The 27,724-nt window shown below is 41.8% G+C and overlaps 1 protein-coding gene across 1 annotated transcript in view; it reads right to left on the bottom strand.

The window, feature by feature from the left end:
- Window positions 1–24,014, bottom strand: part of LOC140377777 (glycine receptor subunit alpha-3) — a gene marked incomplete at its 3' end in the record, with an annotated part of 32,628 nt that extends 8,614 nt beyond the window's left edge. Inside the window, exons 1-4 of the mRNA XM_072463336.1 lie at window positions 23,890–24,014; window positions 20,969–21,036; window positions 8,129–8,352; window positions 4,867–4,949 (exon numbers count right to left, since the gene is read on the bottom strand). Of these exons, the coding sequence (XP_072319437.1) occupies window positions 4,867–4,949; window positions 8,129–8,352; window positions 20,969–21,036; window positions 23,890–23,968 (454 nt within the window). The remainder of the gene's footprint in view (window positions 1–4,866; window positions 4,950–8,128; window positions 8,353–20,968; window positions 21,037–23,889) is intronic.
- Between the last annotated feature and the right edge of the window lie 3,710 nt (window positions 24,015–27,724).

Genomic DNA, 27,724 nt, shown 5'->3' with positions numbered 1-27,724 from the left:
CAAATAGCTAAATATAGCTCACATCCCATTTCTCACCAAATCAATGAAACGAAAAAATGCTTTAATGCTACAATCATAACCTCTACTCTGACAAACTGGTGGAAATTTCACCAAATCACAAATTCCATACTTGCTAACTTCACCCCAGTTTGAGCAATACAAAAAAAACACTAAATTCCCCCACACGGACTGAAAAGTCTGTCACCCACATTAAACATATTTTTGTTTAATGTGGGTGATCATGAGAGCAAATGAAATGAACGACATGGCCCAGACGTCGCCCGGCCAAACAAGGTCTGCGTCAGTTGCTGGGCAACCAGAGCACCTTGATGACAAATGAACTACAGGAACAAGGAGGAAATGGGCGAGATGCGAGAACTTTGCTCTGTCAGAATGCTACTGCTAATAACCCTAGTCAGAGGGGCTACATGCAGAGAATGTGAGCGGGCAACACTAACAACCAAACAACAACTCAGTGTTCCAACATCCACAAACAACAACTGCTGTCACAACTAGAGATTTATGAGATACAACACAAATGCTATGGCAAGGGTGAGGCAGGGCGCCAGGTCAGGGGGAGTTAGCGGTAATTCCCCATCCAGAGATTGGGTACGAAGCCCCAATAACCAGGCTGAACACGGCAGCGACTGACCTGAAAGACAAGATCATGGTGAGAATTAACCCCGAAGCCCATTACCGAGGCTCAGTGAAGTACTCTCAGAAAGTCCTCTAGAGGATGTGAATGCAGCATTGACAGCTATCTCTATGACAACCATCACTGAAACCAATGAGCTGATATACAGTGTTCCATGAGACACTCGGCTATCGTAAGAGCAACCATGGAGGTTGGAGGCTAAGATCAAGACAGCTCGGAGAGAGGTGAGCCAACTGTCTGAGGCCCAGAAAGGTGCAATGCCAAAGTACAACCAGATGCCCTACCTGAAGCACTGGAAACTGCCAAACAAAGGCTCCAAGCCTCTGAGATGGCTCTGAGTGAGGACCATCCAACTATTGGCCAATAACCTGTCCCTCCACAACGTGGAAGCTCCTGTCTGGCATAATGGCGGCTGAGATAAGCGGGCACATGGATCAATACATGAGACTGCTCAGAAAGGCATCGGCAAAAATACCAGAGGTGCGAAACGCACGGGACTGTGGAACCCGGCGCACACTTGGACCATTGAATGCTTGGAGTTGTACAACATCAATGGGGCTTTAAGAGCCTTCATAGTGAACTCGATGAAGCTGTGGAAAACCACCCTTGAGGACAATGGCAAGACACTTGGAAAAGTGTCCGTCAGATGTGGCATATACCAAGGAGACGCGCTGTCCCCACTGCTGTTCTGCAGAGGTCTGAACCCCCTCACTGCTGTTCTGCAGAGGTCTGAACCCCCTCACTGCTGTTTTGCATAGGTTCTAACCCCCTCACTGCTGTTTTGCATAGGTTCTAACCCCCTCACTGCTGTTCTGCATAGGTTCTAACCCCCTCACTGCTGTTTTGCATAGGTTCTAACCCCCTCACTGCTGTTCTGCATAGGTTCTAACCCCCTCACTGCTGTTCTGCAGAGGTCTGAACCCCCTCAGGTCTGAACCCCCTCACTGCTGTTCTGCAGAGGTCTGAACCCCCTCACTGCTGTTTTGCATAGGTTCTAACCCCCTCACTGCTGTTCTGCATAGGTTCTAACCCCCTCACTGCTGTTCTGCAGAGGTCTGAACCCCCTCAGGTCTGAACCCCCTCACTGCTGTTCTGCAGAGGTCTGAACCCCCTCACTGCTGTTCTGTTTAGGTCTGAACCCCTCACTGCTGTTCTGCAGAGGTCTGAACCCCCTCACTGCTGTTCTGCAGAGGTCTGAACCCCCTCACTGCTGTTCTGCAGAGGTCTGAACCCCCTCACTGCTGTTCTGTATAGGTCTGAACCCCCTCACTGCTGTTCTGCAGAGGTCTGAACCCCCTCACTGCTGTTCTGCATGGGTCTGAACCCCCTCACTGCTGTTCTGCAGAGGTCTGAACCCCCTCACTGCTGTTCTGCATGGGTCTGAACCCCCTCACTGCTGTTCTGCAGAGGTCTGAACCCCCTCACTGCTGTTCTGCAGAGGTCTGAACCCCCTCACTGCTGTTCTGCATGGGTCAGAACCCCCTCACTGCTGTTCTGCAGAGGTCTGAACCCCCTCACTGCTGTTCTGCAGAGGTCTGAACCCCCTCACTGCTGTTCTGCATGGGTCTGAACCCCTCACTGCTGTTCTGCAGAGGTCTGAACCCCCTCACTGCTGTTCTGCATGGGTCTGAACCCCTCACTGCTGTTCTGCATGGGTCTGAACCCCCTTACTGCTGTTCTGCAGAGGTCTGAACCCCCTCACTGCTGTTCTGCATGGGTCAGAACCCCCTCACTGCTGTTCTGCATGGGTCTGAACCCCCTCACTGCTGTTCTGCAGAGGTCTGAACCCCCTCACTGCTGTTCTGCAGAGGTCTGAACCCCCTCACTGCTGTTCTGCAGAGGTCTGAACTCCCTCACTGCTGTTCTGCAGAGGTCTGAACTCCCTCACTGCTGTTCTGCAGAGGTCTGAACCCCCTCACTGCTGTTCTGCATAGGTCTGACCCCCTCACTGCTGTTCTGCAGAGGTCTGAACCCCCTCACTGCTGTTCTGCATAGGTCTGACCCCCTCACTGCTGTTCTGCAGAGGTCTGAACCCCCTCACTGCTGTTCTGCAGAGGTCTGAACCCCCTCACTGCTGTTCTGCATAGGTCTGACCCCCTCACTGCTGTTCTGCATGGGTCTGACCCCCTCACTGCTGTTCTGCAGAGGTCTGAACCCCCTCACTGCTGTTCTGCATAGGTCTGACCCCCTCACTGCTGTTCTGCATGGGTCTGACCCCCTCACTGCTGTTCTGCATGGGTCTGACCCCCTCACTGCTGTTCTGCAGAGGTCTGAACCCCCTCACTGCTGTTCTGCATGGGTCTGACCCCCTCACTGCTGTTCTGCAGAGGTCTGAACCCCCTCACTGCTGTTCTGCATAGGTCTGACCCCCTCACTGCTGTTCTGCATGGGTCTGACCCCCTCACTGCTGTTCTGCATGGGTCTGACCCCCTCACTGCTGTTCTGCAGAGGTCTGAACCCCCTCAGCCAAATAATCAACAAGACTGGCTATGGATATGACTCAGTAATGGAGCCACCATCAGTCACCTCCTCTACATGGATCACATCAAGCTGCATGCTAAGAGCGAGCGGGACATTGACTCCCTGATTCACACCACCAGGATCTACAGCTCAGATACTTCATTAAATCAGTTGTAAAAGTATATTTGAACTATTCACTTTTACATAAAAAAAACAACAACTGTCAAATAGCTGCCTATATTTTGCATCACAAGCCGCTACTGTATAAACATTCAACATTACAGCTACATTTAGAATGTATCTAATCATAAAGCCTTCAGTGGGGCATAATGTCTTTTTACGTAACACTAGATTGAACCATCTTTGCTAAATAGCATGCTACAGTGTGTCGCGTGCACTATTCCTGTGGGCGATCGCAGAGTATAGAAACATATAACACATGAACAAAGTCGCCGTCTCTGCAATTACAATGAATTATGAACCACGACAGGAGGAGGACGGAGAGGGTAAGTGGTGCTAACTTATTAATTCAAATATAAAAGTGATACTGCGGATTCTGAGAAGTGTTTTCGGTTTCCCTTGCAAAATAAATGATGTGTCCAAAAGTCTGTGGCATTAAATTATACAGCGCTTTGTTGAAAGTTGTCAGCCACACGGATATAAAATAAAGGCTGTGTTGAAAGAGTCATGTAGAAGCAATAGTAGCAAGTAGCGTGGCAGTGTTGAAGTAGTACTTGTAGAAGTCATATCATGTATAATTAAAGCGTTACAATAAAAAACATCCAGATTATTGACCAAACCACAGTGAAATCCTTAATTTTCTTTCATTTCCATGTTTTTAAATATCACCATTGCTCTCATATGTGATGAGCTGTGTATGAAATCAAAGTAAAGTTAATGCTAATGAATCACAAAAGTGCAGAAATATCACTTTTTTTATTTTCTTTTGTTAAAATCAGGTTGTTGTTTTTTTAAACTATAAACGATATACTCGATATATCTTCAAAACAACATTCACAATATTATTTCAAATTTGATATATTGTCCACCCTTAAGTAGCTGTAGTAGAAGCAGAAGCAGTAGTGATAGAAGCAGTAGTAGTAGTAGTAGTAGTAGTAGTAGTAGCAACAGAAGCAGTAGCAGTAGTAGTAGCAGTAGTAATAGAAGCAGTAGCAGTAGTAGTAGCAGTAGTAATAGAAGCAGTAGCAGTAGTATTAGTTGTAGTAGTAGTAGTAGCAGTAGTAGTAATAGAAGCAGTAGCAGTAGTAGTAGCAGTAGTAATAGAAGCAGTAGCAGTAGTAGTAGTTGTAGTAGTAGTAGTAGCAGTAGTAATAGAAGCAGTAGCAGTAGTATTAGTTGTAGTAGTAGTAGTAGCAGTAGTAGTAATAGAAGCAGTAGCAGTAGTAGTAGCAGTAGTAATAGAAGCAGTAGCAGTAGTAGTAGTTGTAGTAGTAGTAGCAGCAGTAGTAATAGAAGCAGTAGCAGTAGTATTAGTTGTAGTAGTAGTAGCAGCAGTAGTAATAGAAGCAGTAGCAGTAGTAGTAGTTGTAGTAGTAGTAGCAGCAGTAGTAATAGAAGCAGTAGCAGTAGTAGTAGTTGTAGTAGTAGTAGCAGCAGTAGTAATAGAAGCAGTAGCAGTAGTATTAGTTGTAGTAGTAGTAGCAGCAGTAGTAATAGAAGCAGTAGCAGTAGTATTAGTTGTAGTAGTAGTAGTAGCAGTAGTTTTGTGTCCGCTGCACGTTGGTACTCACAGCTCTCCAGTTGCATAATGCAGGTCTGAACATCCATGGGGAAGTTTTTAAGATCCATGGGGCAGGATAATGTGAGTGTGAGCCTGAAAGACAAAACAGAGGGCGCATAATCATATTCCCCGAAATACAGCTGTAAAAATACTTTGCTCAGGAGCGTATGATTGTGACTTTTACTTTAAGCAAGACTTTCAGATAAACATGCCCTAACAGCGTTCCTGACCACCACCATTCACTAAGCGCACTATCGGACACAAGGACACAACAGTGAACCTGGTAAGATTATATTATGTCTTATTAAAACAGGCTTTCAATATTTCCTGAACAGAAACAATTCAACATTTAATAATTGCCATGTACAGCATAGAGGATTGACTGTCAGACAAGCAAGTATTTCTGTTGTACATTGTGACTTTTAAAAATACATATCAACCAAATAAATGTAAAAATAAGGTGATTGAAGACTTCTAGATAGAGAATATTCACAAATAAAGTGTATTATTAAAGAACTTATTCTTTTTTGACATTTGATGCAAATGTCTTTGTTATAAAGGGTATTTCCGTATGTATTTTAGAGATGACTATGATCTAAATAAGACTAAGATTATGTATTGTAGTCACGATTAGTCATTGCAGCTCTATTTGGCCGTGAACCTCTCTATAAAAAGTTCAGAAGTTTAGGATTGACATTTCTAAATGACTGATTATCTATCAATTAAATGCACAGTCCCAGTCTCAACCAACTACAGAGAAGGTACTATTGTATACACCATTATATTCAATCCATTTATAGTCATGAATACATTTAAAAATGTAACCTGACTTTGAACTTTACTTCATGTCATGTGTAGTCATCAATGCAACGATATCGTTCCACGCGGCCTGTTGTTTCCGCTCTACTGACCACATTTACGTTTGTATGAATTATGCATGACTCTTTATATGACATAACAGTTTCAAATATGGATGCAAAAAGTATACGTTTATAACAGTAAAACAACTTCAAGTGCATCCCACAACAGAGATTGTGACGACGTCCCTGTGGTGAGCCGCATTTACTCATGCATGAGAAACACACATTTAAGAGCTATTCTTGCCTTCAATTGTCTTTTTCTGTCACTTACTGGTGTCATGATAGTAACGTTTCAAAATAAAGCTTGAAAAAGGTTGATTCTTGAAAGAGATTTTGATACCACAATGATAATAATGTCATTGTTATTTCAAACACAAAATGGGAGTGGTTTCTTTGATAACATCATTGTATAATTTAGACTCTTCTAAAACTCTCCAGGAAAGGTCCAATGTTGTACTATTTTTGTGAATTGTTTCAATAAGGATGCAGTATTTAGTTTCAATACCAGATAAATGAAAATCTGTTTCTTGCTGCAGTGGAATGTTATGAAGATGTGAAGCGAGTAACATTTCAAACTCAAAATTAAGATTTAAATGCTTCTTTTTTAGACAATAGTATGACATTTTAAACACAAAATAGTAGTACTTTCTTTGTGTCTAATACGTTCTGATAAAGCTCAAGATCATTCTTAAAACCGTTCAGGAAATGACAAATTATATTTTTATTTTTTTCGTATACTGGTTTTAGTATCGATTAGTATGATATTTTCAATACTTTCGACATCTCTCAGGGCCAGCTGTTTGGAACCAGAAATAACAGAACAGGAGACAATCTTCTCCCGTAGTAAAATAAATATATCTACCGGGAAGTAGTCTAAAGTTTTAGTGTCGCCTTATCATCATCATCAAAACTTCAAAATCGATTCTGATATCAAGGACAAGACTCACTGCCAAACTTGATACACTGTAATAATAAAAAAAGATATAGATAATATATACAAGTATTTTAGACCATACAATGTAACATGTTTCTGGTCTTTTACAAGGTCTGAGACGGATCCAGACCAGACAAAAACTATTCACAATAGTCAAATCTTGTGTTTTCAGTGTCATTATTTTCAAATGAGCATTTAGTTTCAATACTTTTAGTACCGCTTAGTCTCTGGGTGTAATAAACACTTACAGTAACACAGTCAATAAAGTTCCCTCAAGATCTTTGTCTGAACTCGCCCTTGCTCCGGGACGTTTGTGTCTTTTCCCCGACAGAAGGAGGTCAGACTTCACCCTCAGGATGTGGTCAAAGCTGGAGAGTGATGGGAATCTTGAGTTGTGGCGCGAAACAGGGACAAAGATTCAAACTGGAACCGACGTACGACCAAAACAGGTGCGATTTCTGTCAAGCGCGTCTGGTATTTTTTAAATCTTGGTCTCAGATTCAGAGAGCGCAGGACCATCTCTGCCCAAAGTCTCTTGCCATTTACTAACTTCTAGAAACACAAAAAAGACAGAGCTAGCATGTTTGGTACCACACACAGATGAATTGATTTCCACCTGGAGAGACTCACATAAAGATGTATTGGAAGATAATTAATGAAATACAACTACGAATGATATGTTTTTATAAATATATAAGGCTTGAGCGATGCAGGAGGAGCAGAGCGGGAGGTGATAGGAATCTTCTCCACCGACGCTGATAGTGTTGGAAATATAAACTGGTGAATGGAGAGGCGGAAAGCTGAGTTTCAAGCAGGCTGAGAGGTGATAGGCTCAGCTCGGCCTATCAGAGCAGAGCGAGGCGGTGAAGGGGACGGCACAGGTGAGGCCGTCGAGGAAGTCTTTAAGGCTGAAACTACTATAACTTTTCTGTCCATAAAGTGCCTATGACAGGTTTAGTGTGTTATACTAAATGATAGTTTTAAACCAATCAAGTTGCTATTTGTGGAATAAAGTTAAAACATCTATAGAAATTACAGGAAGTGACATCTCAGTCTTTCCAAAGTTTATGCATAATTTACACACAAAAAATAAATAAATAATTGGACCCTCTAAAATTGTATTCAACAAAAATAACGATGCTTGGCCAAGAGTTTTGGCCAAGTGTTTGCTGGGTAATTTCCTCGTATGAAATTACACACCTAAAAATGGTGCTCTTCTGGGATACAAGTTTTAAATATATTAATCCTATCCTTATTTCAATGATTAGTCCAACCTGTGAGGTGGAAGATGTTTTTGAGTCCGTTGGTTGAGGAAATGAATAGTTGTTGGGCGAGTTGAAGTATCCTTTATCACCTCCTCGCATTAGTGAACTAGTTCTGCACAGCAGCAATGGAGAAACTACTTTCCATTTGATTGTATGATTTGAGTAAAACAAAAGCATAACCTCTGTAACACTGATGCTTTCCTGTCCACTCACCTGATGGAGTAGAGCACGTTTCCGTTCTTGAAGATGCGCAGCAGCTTGTTGTCGGTGGTAACCTCGTGGAAGTGCGCTCCCTTCTCGTTGGCGAAGAACAGGTCGGGTTTCCAGATGGAGTCCAGCATGGAGGGGTCCAGGTCCAGGGAGTCGTCCGGGTACTCGCTGTAGGCCAGGCGGGGGTCGTTCCACTGCTGCCTCAGGAAGATGTTCACGCGGTAGTCCTGGAAGAGGAGACGGGGGGAGGAGCCTTAGATAGTACCGTACGCTTTCTTTTTCTCCGGCTTTTGTGTCTGGCTTTACATCAGATTCAAAACTGTCCATTGTTTTAAAAAAATCATGATTTTGTCCAGAACTAAGCTACAATAGATACAACAGTAGATAAAATGGCTTAGTAACAGAAACAGGTCCATTGACTTCCAGTTCATAACCAGACCTGAAACGCCTCTTCATATGTATTTCACTGTAGCATTTCTGAACATTTTATAACCTTATGTATAATTCAAAGTATTTTATCTTTCTAGGTGAACCCATTCAAACCTCCAATGCAGGATAATACAGACTTACTAACACATGCATGACTCAACCAAAATACAGCTCTTGAATGAGATAATGATGAGAAGAAAATCAATTCAGCATCATTGGAGGACAGGTCTGAATACCTTGGTAGAATTTGTCATTTAAAGGTCACAAAATGCAATGTTCTCTCCGTCCACAGAAACATTAGTGTGAAATTCAAATTGCTGATGGCGTAATTCCATTAAAAAGAGCCCAATCTGCACTCAACACCCAGCGTAAGACAAAACCAGGGCTAAATCAAAAGTAAACCAGTTATAACTCACTTTTGACAATACAAACCTGTGCGAATCGGGCTCAACCCCACAAGCAGACCAAAAACAACCAAACAAGGATTAAAACAGGTCTGAATGAAGTCTAAACCAGGTCTAAACCAGGACAAAACCCGGTCTAAAGCCCCTCTGAAAGATCCTGACCCCTGCAGACTGTAAACACTCCACAACATCGTTAGTTTTGGAGTTATTTTGACCCAGCCTAGTTCCGAATGGTCACATAACACAGCCACAGTTCATTTGAGTAGCACATAACAAAAAAAGACAGGACTGAATAATTCCTCATGTTTCAATGTCAATAATTCACTTGTGTTTCGCACCCTGTCGGTCTCCATTACAGACGCTCAACAATAAAGGTCCACTCCAACACGCGAGGAGCTACGGGCAAAAACACACCACAAGCTAAAGGTTACAAGAGCTGAAATGAATGAATATATTACATGGCATTTATTACCAACGGGGTTTAAATAGATGATAGGGCTGAATGAACAAAACGAACAAAAAACATACAGCATGATCTGACAACTATTGAGATTAAGAAGAAATTCATTTAAGTGCCAAACCTTGTTCTGCATCAAGTATAGGCTATAAGCTGTATTCAATAGCAAAAACACAAACCGTATAATTCATATTAAAGACGAGGGCAATTATCACGACATAATCATTTTTTTTCTTGTCACTTTTGCTTTAAAGCGCGTGGAAACTAATGTTTAGATACTTCCAGACAAGGTGAGGTGACAATACTGGTGATTAAAAAAATAAAGCTTCAATTCAAAGCAATATCATTTGAAACATCCACTGTATTTACTCACATTAAACAATGCAGTCATTAATATCAGTCCAGTTTAACACAAAAATAGTCCGATTTCTTCCGTCAAAGTCTGAACTCAACGTGCTTTTACTGAGGATTGGGCTTAGATTTTTATTGTAAAAGTCTGAATTTTGAGCTTGATTAAATTTCTCTATAAGGAGCGAGTAAAAATACCTACTAGAGCGTAAAATAATGCCTCTGATGAACGTCTGAACGCCTGAAGAATGTTCTATTCCACTTGGTATTTCCGAATCTAAATTTTGTCCAAACTGCCGCTCTCTTACTCTTCTCTTCCATTTTCTTCCCGTCATTCTCCTGCCTTCTCCCATCTCTCTTAACGCAGCGGGAAAATATGTTCTGATGTGAAAAAGTGGAGAAAGTGACAAAATGTTCCCTAAATGTAATTACCCGAGTGAGCTCTGATTCAAATGAGGCCAATGTCGCAGAGGAACATGAGCAGAATCTTTCATAACATGTGAATATTGCATTACTTCGTGCATTCGTTTTTATTAGAATCGGCCTCCGCATGAATTACGAGCAGAGGGCGGTTTCCTCGGGACAAGTCTAAATGAGTCGCTCAGTCTTTGTCTGCGCCGCACACATGTTTACAGCTGGAATCAGAGACGTTTCAGCACATTTGACTGTTACTGGTCAGCGTGGCATTAAGTCCTCATCAAACTGTTTCGCTTTCTATTATTGAAATACTGATAATGTCGTGAATGCTGCTTTTCAATTATGTGCAAAATTTGAATATGAAGTTAAAATGAAAAATACTGCAAATATGTTGTGTGTTGTTTTTTCTGTTGGACTGACATAGTAACGTCTGAGTATTGTTTGTGGGATGCTCCAAAAATATTGCCGTCTTGGTCTTTTTAATCAAAAGGTCTATAAACAATCCTCTGTATTTGTGTTAAATGGCAAGAATTACATTTATCTTATTGACCGCCATTGGTATATCTAATTTGAAAGCGTGATTTATAGATATAGATATACTTTACTAAAGCTCACACCAGCAGACATACAGAGATTTAAAATAAACCTAAACATTTTTTATTCATACAATCCATAAATAGGGCAGTGCTATAATTATAGGACTGATCACCTCCTCCTCCCTTACAAGGATGCACGATGAAGCCAAGAGCTGTCTGTCCATCGAGCAGGCGAGGGCTCAATAGAACATACTAATCTGCCATAAAATTAGCACAATCAGTCGTCACCATAAATGTAATGCCATAAAGTGGAACATTCTGGGCAAAGCAATAACATCACCATGGAGACAAGCAGGTGTTGGACCCTGTGTGGTCTTTTAAAGGACAAATATTAGGTGTCATTTGTTTACTGTTATTAGGCTTGAGTACCTTTACTTGGCCATTTCATGTTTCCAAGAAAGTGTTTTTACAAAAAAACTACATTTCTTCATTTCACTCTCTTGACTCTGATCTACTGGCGGCAGAGCGAATTACAGAGGTGAAAACTAAAAAACGCTTGCTTCCCTCCGACACGCTAAAGTCTGGGGATGATTTACTAATAGTGGACTTAAAAACAGGAGATCTCGGAGCTCGACATGTGACATGACACATCGGGGAAATTCATAATGGAGTGATTTGACGCTCGGAGGGGAGAGAACTTTCTAAAGCAAAGGTGTCAAACTCTGGCCCGCGGGCCAAATCCGGCCCGCCAGACGTTTTAATCCGGCCCGCGGAACATTTCAAATTTATATATATATATATATATATATATATATATATATATTTTAAATCGATTCATAGAACCGTAGTTACATCCGTAACCATTTTTATTGCTAAAACTACGCGTCCCACAATGCCGCCGGTGGCCGCCCCTCCCCCACGGGGCTCTGCTGCACTGCTGTGTGAGCTGCCCCTCCCCCACGGGGCTCTGCTGCACTGCTGTGTGAGCTGCCCCTCCCCCACGGGGCTCTGCTGCACTGCTGTGTGAGCTGCCGAGGGAGAGGTGCACTTTAAGCACTTTTGAGCAGAAGTTTAGTGGTGAGTCAGTTCAGGTGAACAGATAACTACACAGACGTGGAAATGTTAGTTAGTACATTTAAAAGTGCTTTTAGATCTTGAGAAGTTTATTTTGTTATAAAGTCAAATGTTTATCTCTGTAGATCAACCCTGAAGTTGTGATGCACATAAACTGAAGCACAGTGTTGGTGAAATTACACTTGTTTTTCTAAATACATTTCAGTTTATGAGAACAAACGTTTTGTAACCCATCGATCCAGTAATTGCTTCAAAACAGTGTAGGCTATATAAAGCTATTTATTTCTTATATTTTGAATAGTTTTATGTTCTACGTTATGTTCGGCCCACGACCCAGCCTGAGCGTCGAAATTCGGCCCGCGGCCCAAGTGAGTTTGACACCCCTGTTCTAAAAGATGCGTCAAACTAGCTTAAATGAAGCTAAATGCTACTCCATCCATCCATCCATCCATTTTCTGCCGCTTATCCGGGGCCGGGTCGCAAACAGCAGAGATGGAATCCTGTGGTCCCCAAACCGGACACCCTCCGACCTCTGACCACACCCTCCGACCCCTGACTGCGCCTAGAAATTCTGTCCATAAAAATTATGAACAGAACCGGTGACAAAGGGCAGCCCTGGCAGAGTCCAACATGCACTGGGAACAGGTCTGACTTACTGCCGGCAATGCGAACACAGCTCCTGCTCCGGTCACTAAATGCTACTCCAGGTATGTTTTTGATGAGGGAACAGAACATGGTTACAAGCTCGAAAAAGCACTTTTTTGCATAATACGTGTCCTTTAAGCCATAGGATTGATTTGATTTGAAAGTTTGTGCACACAGTATATGTGCTACAAATGTTCTCCAAAATCGGTACATTTCTCTGTGGTGTTTTGTATCTTCCCTAAATTTAACCCAATAACAATAATTGGAGTTCGCGTTTCCGCAAAGTCTCCTCTGGCTCAGAAAAAGGTGTAGGATGTTTGGGACCTGTCTTCAATGGCGTGTGAGAAACAAAAGGAGGGCTTTAACATCTGCAGGGGGCAAAACGTCAAAATCCGGCAGCGAACACGCAGCGCACAAGCGTTACCCACAATCCAGTGCAGCAGGCTTTGTCTATGCGCATGTTATTGTGAGTAAACAGCCTGAAGTGAGCGAGCGGTGAACCAGATCTGAGCAAACAGGAGGGACGAGAGCGAGGTGAAAGAGAGGAACGAGGGAGCACTGGCTCTATTGCTGACGTTACATTAGAAACTCTGATACCGCTGCCGGTGATAGAGGGAACGCGATGTTTGGAGATAATCTGACCCCAAGACTCAACTAAGGCACAGTTCTCCAGAGGTGATTCATGGACTAAAGCAAGGCTCGTACAAAAGTAAACACTAAAGCAATGTGCAAGCTTTAAGGTGACTTTAGTTGTCTCACTCGGGAGGAGTTAAGTAGTTGGTCCAGGATTGTCAAAAGTATCAACACCAGATACAAATGGATGCAAAACTACTATTGAAACTAGATAATAATGAATAAGTATCGATTCTGAAAAAGAGCACACAAACAGGTCAAAATGTTTACCTTTTTTGATTTGAATTGTTGTACAATGTTCTTGTTCTATGTACATGCTATTAAAAAACACATAATTTTGAGATGTAAATGTCTACGGATGGGCCAATGTGGATATTTGAGGCGATACTGATACTGAGCATTTGGCTTGCTGCTCTTGCAGATACCGATATTTAGCATTTAAAAGGCCCACAAATCTATTTTATATTGTTGAATTTTCACTTGAAAACAGAATGTATTTCTCTGGGATATAAAATATTTTGTTTAGGTGTTAACACATATATATACACACACACACACATATATATATATATATATATATATATATATATATATATATATATATATATATATATATATATATATATATATATATATATATATGTATGTGTGTTAACATATATATATATATTGGTATTGGTTGATTTATTTATTTTTTAACTGCAGATGTATTTATTTTAGTTTTTTTGTTAATAAGTAAAAATAGAAATATAAGAGCAATTGGGATATATATATATATATATATATATATATATATATATATATATATATATCATATGCACGTATGCATCACATGCACGTATACATCACGTATGCATCACATGCACGTATGCATCACATGCACGTATACATCACATGCACGTATACATCACATGCACGTATACATCACGTATGCATCACATGCACGTATGCATCACATGCACGTATACATCACGTATGCATCACATGCACGTATGCATCACATGCACGTATACATCACATGCACGTATACATCACGTATGCATCACATGCACGTATATATCACGTATGCATCACATGCACGTATGCATCACATGCACGTATACATCACATGCACGTATACATCACGTATGCATCACATGCACGTATACATCACGTATGCATCACATGCACGTATACATCACGTATGCATCACATGCACGTATATATCACGTATGCATCACATGCACGTATACATCACATATGCATCACATGCACGTATGCATCACGTATACATCACATGCATGTATACATCACGTATGCATCAGATGCACGTATACAGCACTGCACCTATACATCACATGCACGTATACATCACGTGCACATATACATCACGATTTAATTTACAGGATCAAAACTGATCCGTGCTGATTATAAATGACTGAATCTCGATAAACATTTGGATTCATTAAACAGCCCTAGCACTCAAAGACAATCACATCACTGCTCTGTAAGATTAACCAATTACATTTATGCTATATATAACACATTAAACCTCATTAAAAGGAATAATCCTATGTCCCGTTCATTATCCTGCATCTTTGTGTTTGCAGCTGGACTGTACGTCTCGGATGTAATAAAGTTATGATCGCTGGGGTGATTTTCCTTATTGTTGACTGAAGCAGAAAAGTAACAAATGTAAGATTCGTCGCTGACCGCACCATGACTCACTGCGTACGTACATGTCCATATATAATGCACATACTCGTACAGATATAGTACAATGACTGTGATATATGTTCGGTGTATTCCCTCATTCTGTGCTATTATATTATTATATACGGCGTTAATATGGCCTAATCTGTGCCTGAATACCACTAATACTGCGTAACTTATATGAAACATGCTTCTTATAAGATAAGATAAGATAATCCCATCTTATCTGTTATATATTCATCTGACATGTTATTATGATGTGTGCACTACAGATATGAAGAAGTATTTCAAGGATCCAGGAGGACAATCTTCATTTTAGGGCCTCAGTAACTCTACACTACATTTATCTGCTGATCTTGATCACCTTTAAGCCTATTTTACTTCATTAAAATCATGAATTGAAACATATTTCCATCAGAATCAGGAGGGATGTGGTAAAGACAAGTTTAAAATAATATTGTGCAAAAACCCAAAAAATGTCTGAAAACAATCCCAAATTTCCCAATTGCTTTCTAGATTTTTCCTTACCCTCCACCTCTTTTCACTCCTCTCGCTCCTCTCTCGTTTCTCTCTTCCTTCTTCACTTCCCTGTCACTTCCTTTCCCTCTCTCTCTTCTCTCTACTCCACTTCTCTACCTTCCTCCCTTTCTCTCTCTTTCCCTCCCTCATCTCTCCCTCTTTTTCTTTTCTCTCCTTCTCTCCTCCCTTTGTCCCTCCTCATATCTCCCTCTTCCTCACCTAATCTCTCTCCCGCACTCCTCTTTTTTCTTCTCTCTCCCTCCCTCTCTCCCCTTCTCTCTCTTTCTCTCCTCTTCTCTCTCTCCTCTTTCCTCTTCTCTCACTCTCCTCTTCTCTCCTCTCTCTTCTTCTCTCCCTCTTTCTATCCTCTTCTCCTTCCCTCCCTCCCTCTCTCTCTCTGTCATGCAGTGGGGTAATATAAACAGAACAGATTAAAGGAGATGAGCAAATGAAAGTCCAGTCTAACAGCAGTACATCTGGATAACATGCACCGCTCTGAGCTTCACCTACAACCTGTGTTTTCGGAGCTAAACTCAAATAAGGTCTATACAGGTCAATGTTTTATATCCAGCTTCAAATAAATACTTGTGTTCTTTTTCCCCACTCCTGATTTAGAATAAACCTATAATAAAATAACTGACTGTGTTGCTTCTAGTCCAGAATTGACTTGATATGTTCTTGTACTGGTTTATTTCTGTTGCAGTCTAGGTTTGGTTTGAGTTTAGATTTTACGCAACAAAGATATTCTAGAATCTGTCTCCGTGAAGTGCCAGGTGGATTAACCAATCAAAGAGTCCATGGTCCATTTGTGTCAAAACATGCAAAAACACAGACGACTAAGAAACAAGCGAGAAAAGTGCTGAACTGTAAATCTTAGGTCAAGAGGAGATTAGATTAGACACTAATTAGCCACTGTGACCAGAAAGTCTCAGAATGTTATGTTTTTCTGATGCGCAGCCCATTAAAGTTTAGTTTGATTTCAGTCCTGGTTTGTGGTGTGTGTTTTCTGGATTATGTCACTGCTTGAGCCTGAGCGCAGCAGATGGAGAGGAGACAAAGGTCTAATCCAGGACTGACACATGGCCCCAGTAAAACCGATGCTCAAGCTGACATATGATACTAAAAGGACCATTTTTGGATGTGGAAGGTCACCTCACAAATGAAAGTAATGTGATTCACTGCTCGTCTTTCTAAAAAGGTGGATTTAGTAGATTCATGTACCAACCTGAGCCGAGGAACGATTACAATTAGTTAAATGGAGGTGAATTTTTAAAACATGATGACTTTGAGAGTGTTTATTCACAAATGAAACAAAACAGAACCCCAGATATGTTTAAATGAGGAACATTATTTTAGCACACAACCAGTTTAGCAATATACGGTACCTTTAAAATTGCTAATATTAAATGATCCATATGTTAATAACTGTGCTGCCTGAACAAAAACTTAATTCACAATGAACAAATTGTTTAATTCAGGTTTACGAACTACTTCATCGAGGTATTATAAGTAGTTACTAAGCCTGAAGCATTCTTAATAATCTATTGGATCATAATTAATTAAGTAATTGTTCATGTTTTATACAAATTATAATCCTAAAGAGGCCATATTGAAAGGTTAAATCCAAATACGCAGTATAGAATTACATTGACGTTCAGTACATTTAGTGTTTTCCCTCAAAGAGTGTATTGTAAAAGCAGGACTTTGAACCAAAAAGCAGATGCACGCTGTCTGCATGCAATAATTAATCATTTTATTTTCTCATCAAGACGGAAGGAAGAACTGAAAGCATCGCTCTGATTGGCTGTGCTTGGGTAGTCCGCCCCAGTTTTACTTCACCGTCTCAGCAAAGCTGTTCTAAAACTGTGCACGCTCCTAAAATGAATACATGTGGATATTAACAATGTGCAAAAGGGTTTGTGAAAGCCAGGAATGACTTCCTCTTTTGCGGTGTGAAAATAGGCTACGCTAGCTTTAAAGGTTCTAAGACTGAACAAATTGTGTTGCCCTTTTCAAATTGGCAGGGGCTCCTTCTTTTTTTGCTTCATTTTTGGCCATATTTTATTTTCTATTCTATTCTTGACCTGTCAAATGATAATGATATTTTTTACACAGACAATACTTCTTTACTGTTGCTGGGCCTCATTGGAAGGGGCCATCGAGTCTGTACAGTCTGCTTTCTCTGAATTTCCTGACGTTATTGCTTGATTCAAATAAAACTAAAGCTATGACGAGGCAGGTAAACGCCTGGTATCAGCCACTTTTATGCCTCAATTAGATTATGGCAATGTTCTTCACATAAACGCTACTGCAAATTGTTTGAAATCCCTGAATCCCTTATATCAGAGTACTCTGAGATTCATAACAGGCTCACCCACCACTGTGAACGCTATGCCAAGACTGGGTGGCCTTTGGGTGCAGGAGGTCTTCACACTGGATATTTTAGTGTATAAAGTTGTATGTAATAATGCCCCCTCCTGCTTGTGTGCCCCCGTGCAGAGAGCGGAGGGTCATTATGCCCCGTGCTCATGTGACTTGTACAGCTTGTTGGCCCCATGTCAGGAGAAGAAGAAGAAAGAGACTTTAAAATATGTCTGTGCTTTTAAATATAATTTCTGTTTTTAGTTGTTCCTAAATGTCTTATTAGCGTAATTGTTTTTATTATTTTGTGTGCTGTCAGGTATTTCCTTTGCCACAGGTCGCCTTTGAAAAAGAAGTCCCGATCTCAAAGGGTTTCTTACCTGGTTGATAAAAGAGAAAAGGAAATGACTGCACAATGGAATGGAATGAGCAGCTTTTGTCTTTGCACTTTTACTAGCACCTTTAAGTGATCTGGATAACTGGGATGGTTCCAGTGGCTCAAAATTATCAACCTCTGTCCTTATTTAGACCTACTTAAATCTTAGGGTGCCTTCACACATTGAAATTGGGACTAAACCAGGACCAAATCACGTCTACGGCTACGGTTTTCCTTCTAATGCTGGGAACTTTAGTCCTGGTTTAGACATCGTCCTTGCAGTCCTGCTTTTGTTTAATTTAAATCCTGTTTAATCCTGTTTTAATCCTGCTTTAGTGCTTGTTCCAATCAAAATGTAAACCAGATTTTTAGCTGGTTATACCTGATTGCGTTGCTTTAAATCCAGTTGTAGGCCTAAATGTTTTTGTCCTGGTTTACTTCTGGATCAGTTCTGGATTAGTTCAAGGGCCAGACCACCACTCACTCGTTCACTACATACTTTACAAAGTAGGGTTAGAATCCTGTCGCCACAAGGTACAACGTCCGATGGGCCTGATTTAGTCCTGATTTAGTCCAGGCCTGGTCTTTGGTTGGTCCTGGCATTACTTTGTTTTTGGCACTGATTTAGTCCTGATTTAGTCCTTGAGTAGTTTAGTCTTGTTTAACACGGATCAGAAATAAACATAAAAATCTTTCAGATAAGGCTGAGCAAAATAATATGTCTGTTTGCCGTAACCCGACCGACCCGATATAAAACCAGCCGACTCAAACACGAATATCAACATTTCGTTAAAAAAACGTCTAATTATTTTATTTTTCAAATAATTCGCCAACTCACCGACCCGGTGTTTCCTAAAGCGCAATGTTGCTTGACTTAATTTTCATCCCAGGGAAATAATAACGCATTGCGCAACGCAAGTGCGTGCTCAATTACGGGCCCCCATGTGCGTCTGTAACAAAACAGACAATGCATGAAAGAACGTTTTGCTTTAGACCTGTTGACTTCTCTCTGTCAGCGGCCACCTTTCATGTCGCTCTGTATCATGGTGTGGCTTGATTTAAATTTGCCTCACGCATTGCATTCTGGGATTGAAACACGCCCAGCAGCGTCATCACAACAAAGATGGCGGCGCCCATGTCCCCCGCATGTTCCCCCCGCTCGCCTTCGCTACCACAATAAAGGATAACGGCGTACAAAAGGTCAATTGAAATATCTTAAAATCGGGAGATTTAGTCTCCCGATCGGGTTGATAGAGACGTTTTCCGTCATTGACTGTGGAAGCCTGACCCCTGGACTGTTGAAGCCTGACCCCTGGACAGTGGAAGTCTGACCCCTGGACTGTTGAAGCCTGACCCCTGGACTGTTGAAGCCTGACCCCTGGACTGTTGAAGCCTGACCCCTGGCGGTCACTCCGAGTCCAAAAATTTGAAAATTTGAATATTTTTTTTTGCCTTCAAAGTTAAAAAAAATAAGAATTTACCTACCGACCGACCCCCAAATGCTGGGTCGGGTTACAGCAAACAGACAATTTATTTGGGGCAGCCTGAGGGTATACTATATGGTGATGTTTCTGCACATTTTTGGAGAACTGCAACAGTGTCAACGGGTTATTGTCGTTGGGAGAATATATGACATGTACATCGGGCCCACCCCAGATCTCCATAACACAGACGTTCTCGGAGGTGCCAGTTGCACTGTGGAAGGCCGTGTCGGGGCCCGTGTGTGTGAGAGCTGTGGTTATTTGCTGTCAGTCTTCATCTCCATCTCAGCTCCACGTCTGCTATTCCTGTCAGGCAGTCTGTCCACTCACATCTGAGTCAGTAAAGCCGGGCTGCGCTGGGACATAACCAGGACTAAAACAGGACTCAGACACGACTAAACCAGCCCAAACCAGCCTAAACCAGGACTAAACCAACAGCTGTCGAGTCTGTTCAGGCGTAGTAGGATTCTCCTCTTCTGTCACTTCATCTGACCCTCACTGTCACTTTAAATTTCATGCAAGAGTAACATGATATTATTGATTAAACTGGACAAAGTAAGTGATGTTTTTTCATGACAGACGTGTATTGCATTGTTAATCAGACGGACTGCTACTAATATATGAATCTGAAAACATATGGAATTGCAATTTTTCTGACAAACATTGCAATTATGATTTGATTTGGAATTCATGTTTTGATAGTAGGATTTCCACCTCTTTTGCCTTTTTTCCCAAAACGCCTGGAAAAATGAGCCCCATTTCAAACTGAATCTGTTCCTGAACCTTTGGTGTACAAACATTGGCTGGAGCCTTTGTGAAGATGAGACTTTGGTGTCTGTTTTACTCTATTTAGAAGTAGAAACAAGCTCTGCACAGAGGAATGTCTATGAGTGAGTAAAGCTGGTTTCTGATTGACACTAAAATACGTATTTTTTAAAAGCTGAAGGTAAATTCACAAAACAATTGTTCTAGGGACTTAATTTATGCCTTTGATGATGTGAACGGAGCCCAGATGTTATTTTTTAATTCAGTTTATATATTTTTTTGGCAAAACATAAAACACAGAATTGAAAATTGTGTTTGGACTAAACTTTCCCATTTAGTCTAAAGTCTGTTAAATAAGTCCATTTCCAAATTGAATCTGATGATCATTTTGTCCATTTTATGAATATAATTTGGATCCAGTCCTTGATTGAATCCATTTTATTGTTGCACTTTCTTCCCTGCTTCAAACATATCCATTTATTGTGTCCACAGATTGTACTTTTCATAATTGGATTTTGCAATCTCTCAGTTTGTTCCTCTATTGTGCTTCGGCCAATCATCTATTTGACTAATGTTCTGCCTTTCCCTTTGCTTTCAAGAGGAGCAACGTCAGCCTGATAAAAGAGTAGAACCAGCCGCTGCCTGGTTATTCAAAACATCCTACTCAATTAACTTTGTACAACATGTAGAAGAACAAAAATCTTACCATGGTCGTCTCGGCAATGGAGCCAAAACTGTTGATGAAGATGTTGCAGGAGACATTGACGGGAGGACCTACAGGAAACAAAAGCACAACAAACGTAAGTTCTGCTCGTTGTTCCTCTCGTCCCGCTTCAGCCTCAGCTCCTGTTACTTGTGTTTGAGCTCCATTATAATGCATCATTCAGAAACGCCGCTATTATTTAAATCTTTAACCGTAAGAAGCGTCACCCATTTTTAAAAAGACAAGGAACCATTGAGAAGGAACCAAGCATGCTTTTACAAGTTCACTCCATTTTTATTTACAAGTGGAAACAAAAGCTGCATATTTGTGAATATGGTCGACGCTGCTCTGTCTGATCATTTCTGTGTCTTTTTTGACATGTCTGTTCTTCCCAAACCACCGGCTGGTCCTGCAGCTGTTCAGAGGCTGGTCCTGCAGCTGGTCAGAGGAGACCAAAGGGAAATGGCGCAAGTCAAAGGAACTTATACATGTACAACCTCATTTTATGTAGAACTAGGGAAAGATTTTTTTCTAAAATAATTGGAAGCTGCAGTAACAACTGGCGTGTCCTGTTGCCACAGTAACAGATGAACAAACCCTCCAGCTCAGCTGCCGTTAGACTCATTTCCACATCCAAGTGTAATGAGTTTGCATTATTCTTTAATGACAAAGTTCAGGGCATTAAAAATGCTATAAATCCCACAATGCAAAAAATTACCCTAAAACCACCAAGACACTTAGAGCTAACTCACTTTGCACCAGTAACTGACAAAACTGTCCATGAGATCATCTCCAGTCTGAGTTCATCTACATGCTGCCTCCATGTGTGAGCCTCCAGATTTCTAAAGTCTGTGCTGAACAGTTTGTTAGCACCACTCACTCACATAGTTAACATGTCGCTTCAATCTGGAACATTCCCAATGTCTTTGAAAACTGCGGTCATAAAGCCTCTCCTAAAGAAGAGCAGTCTTGATGCCAAGCAGCTCTGCTTGTGTACAAGTATCTCCACGGCCTAGCACCAAAGCACATCTCCGACATGTTAGTGCCATATGAACCATCTTGGACTCTGAGGACCAACTCCTGCTGGTGCCAGAGTCAGGATTAAAAATGGACCAGCCTCCTGCTGGTGCCAGAATCAGGACTAGAAATTGACCGGCCTCCTGCAGGTGCCAGAGTCAGGACTAAACATGGACCGGCCTCCTGCTGGTGCCTAGAGTCAGGACTGAACATGGACCGGCCTCCTGCTGGTGCCAGAGTCAGGACCAAAGGGAAATGGCGCAAGTCAAAGGAACTTATACATGTACAACCTCATTTTATGTAGAACTAGGGAAAGATTTTTTTCTAAAATAATTGGAAGCTGCAGTAACAACTGGCGTGTCCTGTTGCCACAGTAACAGATGAACAAACCCTCCAGCTCAGCTGCCGTTAGACTCATTTCCACATCCAAGTGTAATGAGTTTGCATTATTCTTTAATGACAAAGTTCAGGGCATTAAAAATGCTATAAATCCCACAATGCAAAAAATTACCCTAAAACCACCAAGACACTTAGAGCTAACTCACTTTGCACCAGTAACTGACAAAACTGTCCATGAGATCATCTCCAGTCTGAGTTCATCTACATGCTGCCTCCATGTGTGAGCCTCCAGATTTCTAAAGTCTGTGCTGAACAGTTTGTTAGCACCACTCACTCACATAGTTAACATGTCGCTTCAATCTGGAACATTCCCAATGTCTTTGAAAACTGCGGTCATAAAGCCTCTCCTAAAGAAGAGCAGTCTTGATGCCAAGCAGCTCTGCTTGTGTACAAGTATCTCCACGGCCTAGCACCAAAGCACATCTCCGACATGTTAGTGCCATATGAACCATCTTGGACTCTGAGGACCAACTCCTGCTGGTGCCAGAGTCAGGATTAAAAATGGACCAGCCTCCTGCTGGTGCCAGAATCAGGACTAGAAATTGACCGGCCTCCTGCAGGTGCCAGAGTCAGGACTAAACATGGACCGGCCTCCTGCTGGTGCCAGAGTCAGGACTAAACATGGACCATCCTCCTGCTGGTGCCAGAGTCAGGACTGAACATGGACCGGCCTCCTGCTGGTGCCAGAGTCAGGACTAAACATGGACCGGCCTCCTGCTGGTGCCAGAGTCAGGACTAAACATGGACCTGCCTCCTGTTGGTGCCAGAGTCAGGACTAAACATGGACCGGCCTCCTGCTGGTGCTAGAGTCAGGACTAAACATGGACCGGCCTCCTGCTGGTGCCAGAGTCAGGACTAAACATGGACCGGCCTCCTGCTGGTGCCAGAGTCAGGACTAAACATGGAGAATCTGCGTTTCAGTTTTATGCAGCTAAAATCTGGAACATTCTTCCTGAAGATGTGAGACATGTTCTACTCTGACAATGTTCAAATCTAAGCTAAAAACAGTTTTGTTAAACTGTGCATGTGACTGAAAGGATTTTCTTTGCACTCTTTGCCTTTAGGTCTTTTAATTAAGTTTTAATGTTCCTGGGGGCTTTATGTTGAGTTTGCATGTTCTGCCTGTGCCTTGGTTTCCCTTGGGTGCTCCTTGGTTTCTCTATTAATGTAACGCATGCTCTGGAGTTGTTAAAAATATAAAATAGTATCAAAACGAATTAACATGAACACGACAAACGATAACCTCTTGAACAGTTTTATTTTGTGTTTAAAATGACGTTGTAGGTTCCATTGTATAAGAACATTCTGTTAACTGGACAAAAGTGAGACAAATGAGTTATGTTTTCTCATCAAATGAACGGAAGAAGTTACTTGGATGAGTGGAGTCGAGAAGTATCAACTGATTCTAAAACATATGATCAGAACTAGAGCATGAGTTATTATATAAGTTCCGATACAATACAGTTCAATGCCAGCATAGATAGAATAGGTGTGTTAAAAGTAAATACCTTTAAAATTTGGTCTGATCCGAGCGTCGTATCCGGACGTTCTGCCCATGAGTTTGTCCAGGAAGTCTGAGGGGGACATGGGAACCTGCCGCGAGCGAGGGCTGTCCAGCTCTTTACAGCGACACACACTGTAAAAGAAGACTGTATTTACCTCCTGTTCCCCGACAATCACAGCCCGGAAACTTTGACCTCTCAAATCAGCTCTCAAAACATGGTAATAATATATCAGCATGATAGAGGAAAAACTGCTATATTTGCTATTGTTGCGATATTTCAAATGGTTTGTACTTCCCTTTGTTTTGTTCTAAGTATTTTGTTCAGTCAGATGCAGATGAGAGAAACTGCCAGGGACGCAATGTTTGACAAATATAGATGTTGTTGGATGAGAACCGTGTGAAAAGGTCTTGAAATGTGTTTCTGTCACTTCAACATCAGCGTGAGAGAAGAGATGAACACATCTGAATAATGTCAGCCTTTAAAAACCTGTCAGTTTCGTCGAGATTGCAAAAAGTTCTGGAATAATGAAAAAAAAAGATCCTCCACCAGTGGCCCAGAGGAGGGACAAGGCTCCGAACGTCCACTAGGGGCCCAGAGGAGGGACAAGGCTCCGAACCTCTACTAGGGGCCCAGAGGAGAAACGAGGCCCCGAACCTCCAACAAGGGCCCACAAGCTTCTGATACAGAGAGCTCCTCAGAGGAAACACTAGAGATCCTAAAAGTGATTTTGGATTAAAATAAGTAAAGACTAACAAAATGAGTAAGAGTTAAGAACTAGACTGTGACTCACACCCACATGTGCTCAGGAGATGTGCTATTGTTGACATCACAAATGTGAGAAGATGAAGAAACAGGATGAATGAAACTACAACATGGTTCAAAACAAAAACAAAATACAGCGACAAAACCAAGACAATAATATTGAATTAGAACCAAATAAGGATTCTAAGAAAAAAAGAAGAAGCTTTAATTATACAAGTGTAAGCTCAGTGATCCGAAAACTGTTCTGTTTGTCATTTGGGAGTAAACAGGAACAATTCCAAAAATAAACCTCATCTCATCTCTCCCTCCCTTCTTTTCTCCCATCCCCCCCTCTCTCCACTACTTCTTTCTTACTTACTTAATTCTCTCTCTTTCTCTCTATTTTCTGTCCCCTCTCCCACTCTTTCAACATTTGACTCTCCCCTTGTTTCCCCCCTCGCTCTCCCTCTCTCTCTGTCTCTCGTCTTCCTCTTCCTCTTATGTACAGTGTTGGGCAGCGTCACTTTCGAAAGTAACTTGTTACATTATTGCCCTGGAAAACGTCATAACGTGTTAGAGTACTAATAATCAACATTGTATTCCATCCCTCCATCCATTTTCTACCGCTTGTTCCCTTTCGGGGTCGCGGGTGACTGGAGCCTATCCCAGTGACTTCGGGCCTTAGGCGGGGTACACCCTGGACAGTGGCCAACTTGTCGCAGGGCCAACACAGAGACATAGACATTACAGACAGTTCACGCTCACATTCATTCACTAGGGCCAATTTAGAGTCACCAATTTTACCTAACACATGCATGTCTTTGGACGGTGGGAGGACCCAGAGAACCCGGAGAGAACCCACGGGGAGAACATGCAGACTCCACCCAGAGAGATCATGTGATGTTGGTCTGGTCCGGGAATCGAACCCATGATCGCCTTCTTGGGAGGCAAGAGCGCTAACCGCCACCGTGCACCTCCTAACATTGAACATTAACATTCAAATATGAAAGTAAATGCACGTTTCGGTCCTCAAGCAATGAAAAACCTAAACAAAATGAGTGGATTGACAGGAGCAGCGACGCACAACAGAACGCACTTGTTTTAGCACTATAGTTTAGTTAAAACAAACTCACCACATCGCTGTTACCCTACATTTACTCCACAGATACAAAATAGTGGTTATAACGAAGAACAAAACGTGCATATAATGTTTATTTCTCTCGCAGTGCGAATGCTGACATTTGACGCAGACATGTCCAACAGGTCAATTTGATGTAATTACTGCTTCGTCTGATCCATAAAACTTCTTCCCTGGCATGTTTTGGAATCAGAATCAGAAAAGTTTTATTGCCATTGCTAATGAACAGAATTCACAAACATAGGTACTTGCCTTGGTGATGCTGTGCACCATAAAACAATGAGCAATGATAAAACAACCTATATCAAATTTAAAAAAATCAGATTATTTGTTTACTGAATTAGTTGCAATTCTTTGAAGTGACGTCACGCTTGTTGTTACTGCCATCCTGAGGAAACAAATCGCATGCTCACTGTGGGCTGTACCAACAAAAAGTCTCAAAACAAAGGATTCCTCTTCCTCTTCCTCTGTAACATCCCCAAAGACCCTGTTTGTCCAGAAATGTGTGACTGTGGTCAGGAGGGACCAGTGGACTCACTCCAGACTGAGCAGTTTGTTTCAGGTCGTTAGCAGCTGGCTAACGTTAGTTTACACATTATTGCGTGGCTAAATGCTAATAAACCTTAGCCTACTTGCAGATAGTTTTAACCAGCCTCATTTCCAACTGTCCCGGTCTTGTATTTTAGAATAAGACACACAGTCCGTGCTCTTGAAAGCTCTGAGGGCTCGTCCTGTGCAGAGCTTGTGGACGAGGAGGTCCACAAAAGTTTGTTGTGGCAAGTTGTCTCTGCTTTCAAATGTCAGTGACTCGCCGCTGTAGATACAGATCAAAGTCCATGTAACAGCGGAGAGCAAACAGCATGTGTCACCTCCTCAAAATGGCGGTGACAACAAAGAAGTTACTTGACTGAAACCCATGAATTCCCTTTCTTCCTCCCCTTCATCCTCTCTTTGACCCCTTGCGCCGCTCCCTCTCCTCCTCTTTCATCTATCTAAAGGTTGCTTTGGGATCACAAACGTTCCCTTTGCCATTTCAGACGCGCTCACACACGGACCCAGGAGAACGGCTCCAGGCCCAGATCTGGACTGATGCTGTTTGTACATAACACGTTCATCGTCCTGTCGCTGCTCATCGGCTTTGGCATTAACACAATCAGAAGGAAACTACAGACATGGTTTTGTGCGCGCTCAGGGACAAAATGCTATGAAAGCTGTTTGGGGAATTTGATTTGACAGATGAGCCAGACAGTGAGAGAACTAAGAGAGAAGAGAAAAGAGAACTAAACCACGACTAAACCAAGACAGGATTACACAAAGTCAGGAGTAAATCAGACCTAAAATCAAGATGAATCGGGAAGAAACCCATGCAGAAGGGTCTGGGATCCAACCCAGTCGCTCCAATTTCTAAAGGGAGTGATTGACAGGCGGATTAACCTATCAACTTCTGCTGAGTCAACAAGCGACGCACTTAACCAGGGGGCGGCAACCTTTGATGTTCAAAGAGCCAAATCGGACCAAAAAACAACACACAAATCTGTCTGGAGCTGCAAAAATGTAAAAGCCTTATATAAGCCGTATATGAAGGGAACAAAGGCTGTAAGTGTATAATAGCTATATTAGCCTACTATCAAAATGACAAGGCTACAAATACATAATGAGCATTCCTTATTAAATGTTTATTTTCCGTGCAGCGCCCCCTAAAGAGAGTGAGGCACCATGCAACCCTTCTGCATTAGAACATAATGTAGGCGGGACTGGCTGGTCAGGTCAGGAGTAAACCAGGGAATAAACCTATACTAAACAAGAAGTATAAACAGGACTAAAGCCAGTCTAATTCTGGAGTAAAATCTAAACCAGGGCTACATTGGGACTAAACTAGGACAAAAACCAGAACTAAATCAGTTTGCCTTAGTCAGGGGCAGACTGATGGAGAAATGCCTGCTGTTCTGTGCCAAACGT

The sequence above is a fragment of the Eucyclogobius newberryi genome, unplaced genomic scaffold (genome assembly GCF_026437365.1).
Source record: "Eucyclogobius newberryi isolate DKJ021-1_F unplaced genomic scaffold, fEucNew1.0.hap1 SCAF_4, whole genome shotgun sequence".
Classification (NCBI taxonomy): domain Eukaryota; kingdom Metazoa; phylum Chordata; class Actinopteri; order Gobiiformes; family Gobiidae; genus Eucyclogobius; species Eucyclogobius newberryi.
The sequence above is the reverse complement of the archived record's forward strand: the minus strand, read 5'-3'. Positions and strand labels throughout refer to the sequence as shown.